Raw genomic sequence first — 14,237 nt, forward strand, 5'->3', positions numbered from 1 at the left:
TGGGTACAGGATTGCAGCCTTGGCTTTCTTGTAAGGGCCAAAAGGGTCACTTTCAACGCAGAACAGAATTTAAATACCGTTATAAAACTATGTTATGAAGGAAGGTTATGATATGAAATATTTTAAACACATTTAAATTATTAATGTTTAAAAAACCCATAACATTTTAAAATCCTCAGTGGTTCTGCTATTGGAACAGAGCAGTGGAAAAAGGAAGTATGTTTTATTTCTTTACTGAGCAGCTAAGCAAATAAATAAACCATTTCAAAAATAAAAGCAGACCACATTGCTTTCCACAGTTCCCCACCCTCAGGGGTTACAGGCCTAAGAGAACTCCTTTTGGGAATTGTTCCCCTGTGCACACTAGCCTGGATGTAAGTTCAACTGTACATGATTGGGATTTAAGCATCTTAAGTAAACACAAAATAATCAAGTCAGATTATGGTTGGCTGAAATCTTGGAGTTGTACCAATTTGGGGGCAGACAAACGTTGCCATTTATAGTACAAAGATGCATCACTTTGGTTAGAAGGACCTAAATTTGATGCCTATGCTACAAGGACTAATGGTGTAATCCTAACTAAGTCTAATCAGAAATAATTCCTTTTAAATTCAGTGGGGCTTACTCCCAAAATGAATGCAGAAAGGATTACAGCACAACCCTATTTACCTGGGAGTCCCCATTTTGCAGCTATTTTACACCTCCTTGTATATCTTCCCAACAACCATATGAGGTAGGTCAAGCTGAGAGTTAGTGACTGGCCCAAGGCAGGTAGTAAATACAAAATTTTAAACTGCACATTTTTGGTGTTACTTATGAACATGGGCAAGCTGATTTTACGTTATGATGCTGTCAAATGTCAGGAATAGGGATGGAACGGCCTGTCAGTTTCAATGCTCTCAGTTTCTCATTTTTCTAATCTTAAATTCAGTTCTCTACATTTTGTGCTTTTTAAAAAATGCTCACAAAAATCAATCTAGTGTGAATTCCTCTTAATAAACACAATTCTACACGCAGTTTTGACTAATGCACACATTTCTGCAAGTAATTCTATCTTGACAGAATGAATTTTTGCATGTTATTTTCATCTTTGAACACACACTTTCTCATAATATGGGCATTTTTTTTAAACATTGGTTGGATAACTGCATCACAAGTTCTCAGGTAAGGGCAAATTCTGAAGTATAGCTCTATACTGTTTTAGAAAGTGTAAATTTGATAAATTGGGCTTTGAATGCATACTGAATCAATTTTTCCTCTCATCCTAATTAGGAGAGGAATGTAGCAATCAAAGCATGCAGGGTAGGGAGAAATGCTTCCCAAACTTCCTTTGTTTTTCTTTCTAGACTTCCTGTTTCTTTACATCTAGTACCTCATCACCTCTTTTTGTTGATATATGCTATAGTTTATTTACACAGTTGCAGACGTTACATTTTATTCATATATAATCAAGTGACCCAAATGTTTCGTTGATGTTTTTGCTCTAACTAGAGTTCTTTGCCTTTTAACTAGAATTTGAAAAAAAAGAGAGAGGCTTGGATTCAGAGTTTTTGAGAGAAGAATCCAGTCACAGGATTCTTCCACTTGTAGAGAGATTGGGATGGGGCACACAGAAAGAAGTGTTTTTCACTGATTTCTCCTTCTCATAACTTGTCTGGTTTGAATGCAATGACCAGCTATGTTGGGGCACAAAGCAGGAAAGGCAGGAGGAAACCGGAGCATGTGGGGAAAGGAAGGAGGAGGAGTGTAGCAGCCCAAGACTCATCCCTTTAATGCCAAATCATACATCAGCATTAAGGGTTGTATTCAATGCACTTCTAAGGTAAATGTCAGTCAGCACAAGGACTTTTCCTTGCATAATGGAACATTCTCCTCCCCTCACTGCATGTGTTCCTTAAATCAATTCTAGGGATTTTCCCAACTTTATGAGAAAGATCTGGGGCATGGGTAGGCAAACTAAGGCCCGGGGGCCGGATCCGGTCCAATCGCCTTCTAAATCCAGCCCGCGAACGGTCCAGTATTCAGTGTGTTTTTACATGAGTAGAACGTATCCTTTTATTTAAAATGCATCTCTGGGTTATTTGTGGGGCATAGGAATTTGTTCGTTTTCTTTTTCAAAATATAGTCCAGCCCCCCACAAGTTCTGAGGGGCAGTGGACCGGCACCCTGCTGAAAAGGTTTGCTGACCCCTGATCTGGGGAGAAAGCAGGGGGCATACAGGAGAAAAGTAGAGGTGCACGAGTGGAAGTTGTTCTGCTCACATAATTACGTCACCCAAGGTGTCAAAGTATCAGCCTAACCTACCTGGAAGTATTTGTCTTCTCTTTTTAATGTACTGTTCTCTTTATAATCAACTTTTTAAAAAAGTGCTTAAATATATGTAACAGAGATAAAACAGTAATTCGTTTAAGTCATGCTCATTCTCCCCTGTTCAATAAAGTTGCTCAGGGTTGCTGTGAGAGTGAAATGAAATAATAATTATGAAGCAATTTGTGCAACAAAAGCAAAAACAAAACCCCAGGCTGCTCACTGTAAAGGAGGGTGCCATTCAAAGCAGTAGTCTTCACTGTCAAGTGAATCATCATTCGGTTCCACTGTGGTCCTGATGCATGTCTGTCCTTAGACAGAGATGTTAGAGAAGGTAGTTCCAAATATGAATTCACGGCGAACGATGGGAAAAATAGGGTTGTATCTAGAACAAAATATTAAAAGGGCAGTCAGTATAAAATTAAATGAAGTTTCATCAGCAGAACGTCTCCATGTCATCACTGCCTAAGCATAATTACTCCGAGTCAAAGAAAAACTTGTAAGGCCAACCTTTTCCCCAGGATACCTTGCCTGGTTAGAATGGTTGGCAAGGAAGGACAAACTGGTGTTCAAAAATGGGAGGTTTGATTAGTATCCTTGAGCTTCTTTTGCTTCCTCTTGTTTAAGTTCATTATGTTTCTGGCTGCCTGGTTTGTATTCTTCCCCAGGATGTATACTGGCTGCAGTCCTATATACTAGTTGCACTTATAGTTGATAGAAAGATAGATCTCTATATCCCAGATCCAACAAGCCAGAAAGTTGCCCACCCTCATTTAAAATCATATCAAAAGTACTGGTATTACTAAGAACCAGAAGCAGATTTCTGGGTGGGTTTTTATTTTGATTATATATTTTGTGGTTTTATATTTTGATTTTGTTGTGTGAACTGTCCTGAGACTTCCGTGTATAGGGCAGTATATAAATTCAATCAATCAATCAATCAATCAATCAATCAAGAAGCTGCTACACTAGCTTCCAAGCATGTGGGTCACATTCCTCAGAACTGGGCCGTGGACTAACATTTCACTTGGTTAATATTACAGACACACATTCAAAAAGAAAAGGCTGTGAAAATTAGTCTGATTTTGGCTTGGTGTTTGGAAAACTGGCAAGTGGCCTAACCTGCGCAGCAAGGGAGTGGAACCTGCAGGCCTCCAGATATTGCTGGACTACAATTCCCACCATCCCTGACCACTAGGTATGTTGGCAGGGGGTGGTGGAGTCTCTGCCTTATCTAAAACGCTCATGTGACCATCCTCCAGTAACTTTGATTGGCTGCTCCTGTGCTGATAGATCTACACTCCATTCTGTAAGTTTGTCTAACATATTAGCAGGAAGGTGGGTGGGTTGCCATGGTAACAATGGCCTACCCTCCTTTGTGACATCTCCTGCTTCTCCCTTAAAAGCCACCAACTACAGGTGTCCATTGTGGGTTAGTGAGGAGAAACAGAGAGAGGTGTGTAGGTGCGGTAAGAGAGAAAGCAGAGGATTTGGATTTTTTTCTGATTTTGACTGCTTAAAGAGGAGGCGGAGCCAGCATCAACCATGCGGTCCGTTCCAGACCTTCAGGAAGAAGGAAGGTTCAGCGGACTTTTCCTTCGTGGAACAGAGTGGCTCAGACGACTGAGAAGCGCAATGCAGCTCAAAAAGAGCAACAAAGTGGCCCCGCTCCAGCACAAGGAGCAGCCTCCTGTGGCACCACTTGTGACAAAGCTCTTCAAGAGCTTTCCAGAGCTCGAGAAGGTAATAGCCCGAAACCGGGCCCGTATTAGACCAGCACCTGAAGAAGAGGACATAATTGTAGAAGATCTGGAATGAGTGTGATGGGAAGGCGCTCTGCTTTGCAAGAGTTAAAAGGGAGTAAGGGAAGAACGAGGGCAATGAGATCAATGTAACCCTCCAGCCTCTCCTGAGCTGCAGAGGCTCAGGGCAGAGAGGCGAAGGGAACTAAGTTCCTGCAGGAGGAGTGCTCGCCTCCAGGCCAGGAGAGGCGAGTCACCAGAGGATCGGGGCTGCCCTATGCGTCGGGGCAGATAAAAGCCAGCCAGCTCCAGTCCCAAGTTGTGGGAGCAACATTGTTGGTTGCTAGTTCCTGCCTGAATCCTGTCCTGCTTTCCTGCCTGAGCTCCTGACCTGCCCTGGTTCCCTGCTTGCAAGCCTGTTCCTGACTTCACCCAACTCCCTGCCCTCCACCCAGCTTCAGCTACTACGGACTGCCTCCACGTTGCACCTTTGACCACGGACCGAACTTGGACCTCGCCTCTCAGGTAACCCACGGGACCAGCACAACGAGGAAGGAGGGAGAAAGGATTGAAGAGAAGTGAAAATGGCGGGGACAAAAGGCTGACTGCTGACTCACCCTTACTGTGCGAGGAAGAAACCAGAAACAATGGAAAAAAAATAGGCCTTTGTGGGATGATGTCTTTTTCTTTTTGTGTATCTTGTTGGTGCGTAAGCATAAATAAAGCAAAAACAATATGTCTGTGGGGTTGTTGGTTTTTGTTTTATTATGTTTTTTGTATTCTCATTTTATATTGTTACTTTGTGAACCGCCCTGTGATCTTTGGATGAAGGGCGGTATAGAAATTTAATAATGAATGAATGAAAGGAAGCATGTGTGTGCTCCTCAGGTACATGGTGCCCTATACAGAGGCTTCCAGGCTCACTGAAAACATTATTGGTTGTGCTTTTCTTCTTGGGCCCAGCCACAAGTCTTAGGGAGGGTTATTGTTCTTCTTTGTTATTTTTATATTGTGAACCAATCTCTGATCTTTGGGTGAAGGGTAGTATAGAAATACAACAACAACCACCACCACCACAACAACAACCTGCCTCTAGGAAGTTGAAATTGAGACTCAAATCTTATGGAGAACTATTCCATCCATAGAATATACAGCGTTCAAGCATGTTGCTGATGAAGTTGGCTTGGTATCTTCTGACTTGTGTTTTTTAAAATAAATATATAAATATGCATCTTTTTTAAATACCAGTTTCTATATACAAACCCACCTCCTGCTTTTAAACTCTAGTAATCAGATCTCATAGCAGCTGGGTCAGTAGCCCTTCCATTTCTTAATCTGCAAGCACCTTCCAGCAAAAAGCAATCCAATTTGCAAAGGTGCAAGTTTGGCAGTAATAACACATTCAAAGTAAATGCACTTTCCATGATTAAATCTTTAACCGGTTCTTGGCAAATGGTAAATTAACTTGTTTTATACACTCATCTGAATCAAAATGAATGCTACCAAAATGAAAGTCCATTTAATGCACATTCATCCTTTCACCAAGATATTTGCAGCTCTGCAAGCATCATTATGTTGTTCTTAATGCTTTCCAAAGCCAGTTTTATTACGATCATTATTAATGTCCTCAGTATATTTTACTACGCCTTGGTAATGACCCTTGAGAGCTGCCATAAAGATAAATTAGCATATTATCTGCATATATTGTGATGGTGGGATGTAGTCAAAACTATAAAACGGCTATATGTAAAGACAGAACTGCCATCCAAAGACAGACTCAGCAGCACAGCACTCTTATTCCATAGAGGTACAGCTGCTGGAATAATAAAAGAATCTCAATGTCTGAAAAAGCAACTCTTTGTTGCCACATATTGCCGATCAAAATGATTAATTGTACCAGATACTTTAATGAAACAAATTCATAGATTAGAAATGTGGTTGACAGCTCAGTTTAAATGCCTGCATAGCTGATGAAGCAGTATTTTGCTGTACTTTCAGGTGGAATTCCTATGAAGCAAAATCCCCCTCCCCATATCCATCTGCTTGCCTTATACACGTGACCGGAACGACTGCTAATAAACTACATTTTCTTTCTTTAAAAAATACATGAATTCAATAGGGCTCTCGTGGTTCTTTGGAATTTTAAAAATGGTGTCCTTACTTTTTTGCATTCACTTTAAACAATATTAGTATTGTTGGATATTGAAATCAGCACTGTGGGCTATCCATAATGTGCTGTAGAAGTTAATCCATGAATTTAGTGCATTTAAGAGTACAGTGGTACCTCGGGTTACATACGCTTCAGGTTACATACACTTCAGGCTACAGACTCCGCTAACCCAGAAACCTCGGGTTAAGAACTTTGCTTCAGGATGAGAACAGAAAACGTGCTCCGGCAGTGCAGCAGCAGCAGGAGGCCCCATTAGCTAAAGTGGTGCTTTAGGTTAAGAACAGTTTCAGGTTAAGAATGGACCTCCGGAACGAATTAAGTACTTAACCCGAGGTACCACTGTTAACCTGCAGCTGCTCCGTTACTACTCGGGAACATATTAAACTCGCTCTACTCAGAAAGCAATCACGTGACTACTTGATGGGTTAGCTATTGTCAGAAGGAGAAAGTTGGGCCAGGTCTTGGTTTGCTCAAGCAAGGCAACTCTTATGACCATGAGACCTGAAGGGAAACACAAGCTGCATTCAGCCAGACCACATTTTGCTACCTAATTCCCTCTCTCCCCAAGTTATGAACCAACATTTGCTGGCTTTGCATAGTCCTGGCAGAGGGAGATCCTGGGATGAATGGAGAAACCGTCACTTTCTAAACTCTGCCAGCTCATGGAAGATGGGGCAGCAGAGAGGGTGGTCCATGGCCCCCTGTGGCTCTTCAACTGCTCTCCCCTGGGAGCTCAGCTTAGGATGCTATGCTCCCTAAAACTCGTACTGACCAGACTTCAGCCTCACTTTTTCTGCCCATAATTGCCACATCTGCTGTTGAGAATTCTGCCAGTTCAGCTTGGCACTAGTGGGAATTTGGTACTAAAGTACAGCGATAAACAATATATCAATAAATAATAACCACCAGAAATGCATTAACCAAATATGTGTAAATACAGCTTAAGAGCACACAATATGTAATGTATTTATGTGACCTACTAAGGATTTCCTCGTTTTCTATGGCACTTGTCTCATAAATATGACTATCTAAATATGCTGAGTATTTTTGAAAATCACCTTTTATCAAAAGTAAAAGTAGATTTGACAACTCCTTCTCCTTCCTTAACTCCAGTATATTTGGATCAAATGTATTTACAGCCAGACATACCGCAATATTTTACAAAACACTAATAGGGAAGCTTCAAAAAGATTTTAAAAGCCAGTAGTGCATTAAAATTCATCATAATCTACATTTTTATTGATCTTAAACATAACCAGTAAGTCTATGTCAAATTTGTTATGTATTGTAAAGAAAGCTGGAAACGAGTAGAATCAATTTCTGCAGTCTGTGTTTAGAAGATAATAGATTTTTTAAAAAATAAAATAAAAAGGCTTTGAGAAACATTGGAAGAATATATCAGTGCCTCAACAGTATATAGTAGACAGCGTGGGTACTTATAGATTATGTGGGAAATGCTGAAGGTCAAAATAACATTATGTTTTGTTTATTTGGGATAACAGGGCATTAGCTTTCAAAGTCTAACTTATCACCTTCACCTCCCTTCCTTGCCACTAACATGCAGTCACTTGCATCTGATGACAGTATTCGACTACTGAGTTATTCTGCTTTGAGAATTCCTCTTTACCAGCCATTGGTTTTGGATTGCCATGTGTGTGATGGTTGCCTTCCACCAAAATAAATACAGAGTCCCACAAGTACAGGAGGTGTCTGTAAAACCTGGGGTCGTTGTGCTGGCAAAGTAGTGTATTACAGTAGTTTGCAATTGCGCATATATCAAATATGCTGATTCGGGAAATCTGGAAAGTACTTTTCTTAACTATCAACTGTCAGCAACCTACATATTTTGCTGGTCAAGGCAGAGAGGAAAACATTGATAAATTGCATGGATGCAACCAATCAAGCGGCAAGCAGACAGATTACTAGATCCATTTCAAAAAAATTGCTGATGGGTACTAGAAAACTGAAATGTGAATTTGTAATGACATCTGGATTTTCTTCCGTTTTCGCAAAGTCAAACTTGGCTCAAATAATGGTCTATGACTGATCTGGCTATTGGAAACATTTGAATGGCATTTGCCTCCACCTTGCTCTGTTTTCAAGACTTTGCTATCAGGCATTTTTCTTTTTTCTTTTAAGAGCAGAATCTAGTTGAACCACATTGTATACAAGGATTGCCTGTCCTTAGTGTTGGTGCCAGACTATTTTGTGCCCTAGGCAAGGCTAACAACTTGCAGCCCCCACAAAAAACTGTTAACCTCAATTTTCAAAAACAGATTTTGTGCTATGGGGCTCTTGGAATTCCCTCTTTTTGAACAGGATAGGATATCTTCTGTTAATGCACATTCAACATTTAATTACATGTACACGATACAAGATGCTCACACGAGCAACTTCCAGTTTCCTATCCCAGTATTTAGCATGTGGGCATTAATAAGGCAGCTTGTAACAAAACACACAAATACATAAGGCTTCTCTTTAAAGCCCTGCTGCCACAAGCCATTTTTTCCTCTTCACCCCATATCCTGCTAATACAGTGGTACCTCGGGTGACAGACACTTCAGGCTACAGACACGTTAGGTTACAGACTCCGTTAACCCAGAAATAGTACCTCAGGTTAAGAACTTTGCTTCAGGATGAGAACAGAAATCGTGCAACCACGGCGCGGCAGCAGTGGGAGGCCCCATTAGCTAAGGTGGTGCTTCAGGTTAAGAACAGTTTCAGGTTAAGAACAGACCTCCAGAACGAATTAAGTTCTTAACCTGAGGTACCACTGTAATAGGTACGCCACCTTTCCCGAGTCCTCTATACTGACACTGTGCCTGGATTTTCCTACCAGTAGCTTAGTAGCAGCTACCACTAGTCTATATCAATATACAGTGGTACCTCGGGTTAAGTACTTAATTCGTTCTGGTGGTCCGTTCTTAACCTGAAACTGTTCTTAACCACTTTAGCTAATGGGATCTCCCGCTGCCGCACAATTTCTGTTCTCATCCTGAAGCAAAGTTCTTAACCCGAGGTACCATTTCTGGGTTAGTGGAGTCTGTAACCTGAAGCGTGTATAACCCGAGGTACCACTGTATACAACTTCTTGCTTCTTCATAACTCATCAAAGGAATAGTAAGAGACATCAGTAGTGGCAACTGCCACCCAACCGCCACAGAAAGTTCCTTTGGTCTGGCTATGTCAGCCCCTTCCCTGTTCTCATCAGAGGAATAGGCAAAGGGAGGAGAAAATTGGTTTGGTACATTCATACTGATAATATTACTGACTTCCCCTTTGCTGCTGCCCCCAGCATCCACTGACAGAGGCAGCCACCTCACTCTGCCTAGTGGTGGGTTCCCCTGAACACACATTGTCGACCTTGCTGCTGACTAGAAAAAAAGATTGGCTACCAGGCAAAGTTTGTTGGTTCCCGAGCAATATTATCAATTTATTTTTAAAGTGCTGCTGATGCATTCATATCCCCCCACAGCAAATTGTTGAAAGCAACCTTGCAGCAATGTCACATCTCTCCTTGATAAACGTAGGACGTTATCACCCCCAAGAATGCACATAGCAAGGAAGCCAGGAAGAAAATTCAAAAAATAATGGGATATCGCCTACCAAATCCGAATGCATCTTCCCCACAACTCCGCTTAAAAGTTTATTTAGAATGACCTGCCGAATTCTATAGATAGCTCTGACTTGGTACAAAACAAATAACCATGATGAGGGAAGAGGGAAGTCCCATTACCCTTAAGTGAGTTAACACTTACAGGAGCTAGGCCGGCTTTCAGAGCTCTCTACTGGTTATGCATATTTTTTCCCAAGTGAGAGCACACACTGACAGGCGGCTGCAAGGAAGATAATATCAAAAATATGCTCAGTAGAATACGCCCCAGGAAAAGGCACAGCTGCCCCTTTGAGCTTCAGAGAGCTATTTATTAAACAAAAGTTCCTTTAGTGTTGCACTTCCATCTGCTCTGCTTTTGTGTCGCAGATTTTGCTAAGCCATACCTCAAGTGATCTCCAAATGAGCTCTATTGCCTGCAAATTTCCTTTCTGCATTTTCTGTGTGACATACTTAGCTAATATGCCCACTAAAGAAAGAGCATACTGGATATAGCAAAGGCATGGAAACAGTCACCTTGAATTTAACAGGCAACCTATGCCTATGTTTACTTAGTAACTCCAGGGTTGCTCCAAATGACCCACTTATTGAGCATTCACACAGATTTGCTTGCACAGAGCCTTCATGGTCTTTATTGAACATGCATTCTGATTGGTTTGCGGGTGGTGCTGTGGGTTAAACCACAGAGCCTAGGACTTGCCGATCAGAAGGTCGGTGGTTCGAATCCCTGTGACGGGGTGAGATCCTGTTGCTCTGTCCCTGCTCCTGCCAACCTAACAGTTCGAAAGCACGTCAAAGTGCAAGTAGATAAATACTTCCGGCAGGAAGGTAAACGGCGTTTCCGTGCACTGCTCTGGTTCGCCAGAAGTGGCTTATTCATGCTGGCCACATGACCCGGAAGCTGTACGCCAGCTCCCTCGGCCAATAAAGCGAGATGAGCGCCGCAACCCCAGAATCTGTCACGACTGGACCTAATGGTCAGGGGTCCCTTTACCCTTTACCTTTTAGACCACAAATGAGCATCCACACAGAATTGCTTGCAGGGTGTTTTTATGCCTTTCCATTCATCCCACACTCAGTGCATTTCCCATCACTATCCTAACTGCAAAAGGTCTATTTATTTTTTATTTTTTTAAAAAAGATTTAAGCAGATTTAATCCACTTCAGTTGTGCAACCTTAACTTCCCGGTAAGCAGTTGAATGCTCCCTTGCAAACTACCGATAGTCTGGAGATGATGCTACTGAATCTAATGGGATTCAGAAATTGTGAATACATACCAAAATCTAATGCTTATGATTTCAGCAATGCTGTTGAATTCAGTGCAACTGGCACTGTGGTGTGTTCAGGCTGGCTTAGCAAATTAAGAGATGATCCGGTCCATCTTTGGTGTTTCATTTGCATTCAAAGTCAGAAGTCGGGGAAAACAGGATGACACAGGAATCCCCACATGTACATGTAAAATGATTTAATCGGTTTCCTAAGGCTGCAGCCCTGAACAGTTATGTCACTTGGGCTGCAGCCCTATTTCGAAATAAGTTCCATTTAGCGCATGGTAGGTTCACCTTTAAATGTGAATAGAATCAAATTTCTCCCCCATCCCTAGTTATCCCATGACCTTTGCTTAACACTCAGAAACCACAAATGGTCATGCTTCATGCTGTTTCATTGGAAAAGCTAGCACAGCTTGCTTCAGGCAGCAAACAAACCAAGAAGCGTGTGAGCTACATGGTTGTTGTTTTTTTGTTCCCAATGTCTAACAGAGTCAGAAACGAAATGGGCAGCTTCGTTTCAGTTGATTTAAATTTATTCATGTCAATTAAAAAAAATATGAAATCAGCTACTTGGTTTTGCTGCCACTTTACATTTCTTCTCGATATTAGATACAGGATATTAGTCTGAAGCCATGAATTTGATTTGCAAAGCAGTGAGCTGAGTATGATAATCACTGCTAGTAAGCAAGTTATCTATGCAAATAACCTCAGCTTTTGAGAACTGGTTTTCTCTACCCACCACCACCTCTGCTCCACCCTGCCGGTTTTTGGAGCCACATTACCACAGCCTTGTTAATGTTTTCTCTTGGCAAAATTTTATACAGATGAACAACCCATACTAAAAGCCTTATTACAGTGCAGCGTTCAATTCATGAGCACCAGCTGTTTATAAAAGGAACTTTGCATTGTTTTCGGGAGAAAGCAACAGGAAGGAAAGTTCAGTATCAATAACATTTTACATTTTATGTCCATGTAGAAAATGACTTTGTAAATTGCAGTGGTGGAGGTAATCTGGCATAGAGGACTTGGCAAAAATCACCTCCTTTCCTATTTTTGTAAACAACAACAGCCCCCAATGGATCATCAGCCCTCTAAGAATTGAAGGAGCTGCTCAGGACTCAAGTCATTATACATGTCCTTCTCAACGTCTTCTAGTGGTAGAGTGGGAATAGAGTGGGAAATCGTTCTAGGAACGGAGGGGAAGGACTCTAGGACTGCATTCACATGGCAGTTTATTCCACTTACCTGAGGTTTGACTCAGCATAAGGCAGCTTCCTAAGTCCCTAAAACTGAGGCACTTTTTATAAAAAAGGAATAGATCTTTTTTAAAAAAGGAAGAAATGTCAACCCAAGCTTCCTAGCTTTCATCAAACCTTTTCTCATACTCCTGAAAAGAAGATAATGTATGTTTTTTTTTTTAATCTGTAGACTCCATTTCTCCTTACAATTAGTAGCCCCAGAACAAATGGACTCCTGTTTCCCTTGTATTCTACAAAAGTATCCATGAGACAATGCTTTTGGAATTTTAATAGGCAGGTGACAAACCAAAGTACAATTCAGTAGTTTTGTGTGTATGGGAAAAAATTTCTTCCTAACGACTTCATTGTTACGAGTCTCTAAAACCTGCCAATTTCTGATTATTTCAAAATAAAAGGAACAATCTTCTTTGGCACGCAGCAGTTCTAAGCCACTTTAAATTAGTACTCTATATGAACGAGGTCTTACAATAGCAAGCACAATTAATGCTCACAAATCTGTGCTCAAATACTATTTACATATGTTACCTACCAAATTTCTTGGCTGAATAAAAATGTGGTTTGAGAATATTCCTGCACATGATATATTGTGAGTTTGTTTTGTATGTGCACAGCTCAGAATACAAGAAAAGAAGTGGGCAGAATTTGTCAGTATTCAGAATGAAAAATGGGAGGTCATAATCCCCCCCCCCTTATGATATGTTATGGTCGAGTGCCCTAGTGATGGAACACATTTTCCAATAAAAACAATGCCATCAGCATGCAGTTGGTAGAGAATGACCTGATTTATGTCATACAAAAGAGCCAACATATTGCTGTCTCTGCTCCACACACAACCTTTAATTGGCATTATCTTAAATGTCACACTTTTGTGCTTCCACATCTGTGGAAACTCGGACTTGGCAGAGAACACTCAACTATTGGCTTCGTCTTAATCTGAATCCACCTGGTCTACTGCCTTTAGTAATGCAAGACTCTCACAAAAGCAAGTGGTTCAAAACCGTGCATCAAAAACTCCTTACATGCGGTCTGCACTCACAGTCCCTATTATCAATGGGCCTCATCAAAGCAAAGAGTCTAATAGGCCAGCGCCTGAAAGACATCGAACGACAAAACAACCTGACCATCTTAAAGAAACTGTGCCCATGGTATACCTACTTTCCCCCTTCTCATTTTGACTCTCCAGCTTCATACTTGTCTAAACTAACCATCCCGAAATACAGACGTGCCTTTACATTGGCTAGATGGGATGTTCTCCCCTCTGCTGTACTCGAAGGTCGTTACCAAAAGACTCCATTTGAAAAACGACTCTGCCCATGTGGAGATGGTAACACGGAAACAGTGTCTCACGTCCTTCTTTCTTGCCCCCTCTACAAAGACCTAAGGAATGAGATTATTACTCCACTCATTCTCTCCAACCCCGGCCGTTCATCAGACATTACACTGTATTTTCTATTATCTGATACGGAAAGTCAGATAACAGAGAAGGTCGCGAGGTACATCGAGAGAGCTGCGAAATTGAGGGCCACCATCTGAGTGACAGACTTGTTCATCCGACGGACCACCTTTTGCCTGTTCTTTTCTTCCTTTTATCTCTATTTTTTACTTTTAACTCTTGTACAGCTGTGGCCTGTTGGCTTTGCTAATAAAGTTTTGTTGTTGTTGTTGTTACTTTTGTGCTTTTGGAACACTGTCAGTAGAGGGCACATATACTGAAGTTCCTTTTCAAAGCCAAGCTAATAAAACATATATGTATAGAAAGAGTATGTGTGCTGTTGCTGCTGTGCTACAAAAACAATGAAACAGGAATAGCTAGACCGAGACATAAACAGTAGTAACTTTGTCCTCTGATACTTAGAATGTCATCTGAAAGTGTA

The 14,237-nt window shown here is 41.3% G+C and overlaps 1 protein-coding gene across 7 annotated transcripts in view; it reads right to left on the reverse strand.

Moving 5' to 3' along the window:
• The window catches only part of EYS (eyes shut homolog), a 476,514-nt gene that overhangs the window by 120,499 nt on the left and 341,778 nt on the right, over window positions 1-14,237 (reverse strand). For all 7 annotated transcript variants that reach the window (XM_083606894.1, XM_083606889.1, XM_083606892.1 and 4 more), the window contains one exon: window positions 2,531-2,692. In XM_083606894.1, the coding sequence (XP_083463020.1) occupies window positions 2,531-2,692 (162 nt within the window). The remainder of the gene's footprint in view (window positions 1-2,530; window positions 2,693-14,237) is intronic.

The sequence above is a fragment of the Podarcis filfolensis genome (genome assembly GCF_964270895.1).
Source record: "Podarcis filfolensis genome assembly, chromosome: 3".
Taxonomy (NCBI): domain Eukaryota; kingdom Metazoa; phylum Chordata; class Lepidosauria; order Squamata; family Lacertidae; genus Podarcis; species Podarcis filfolensis.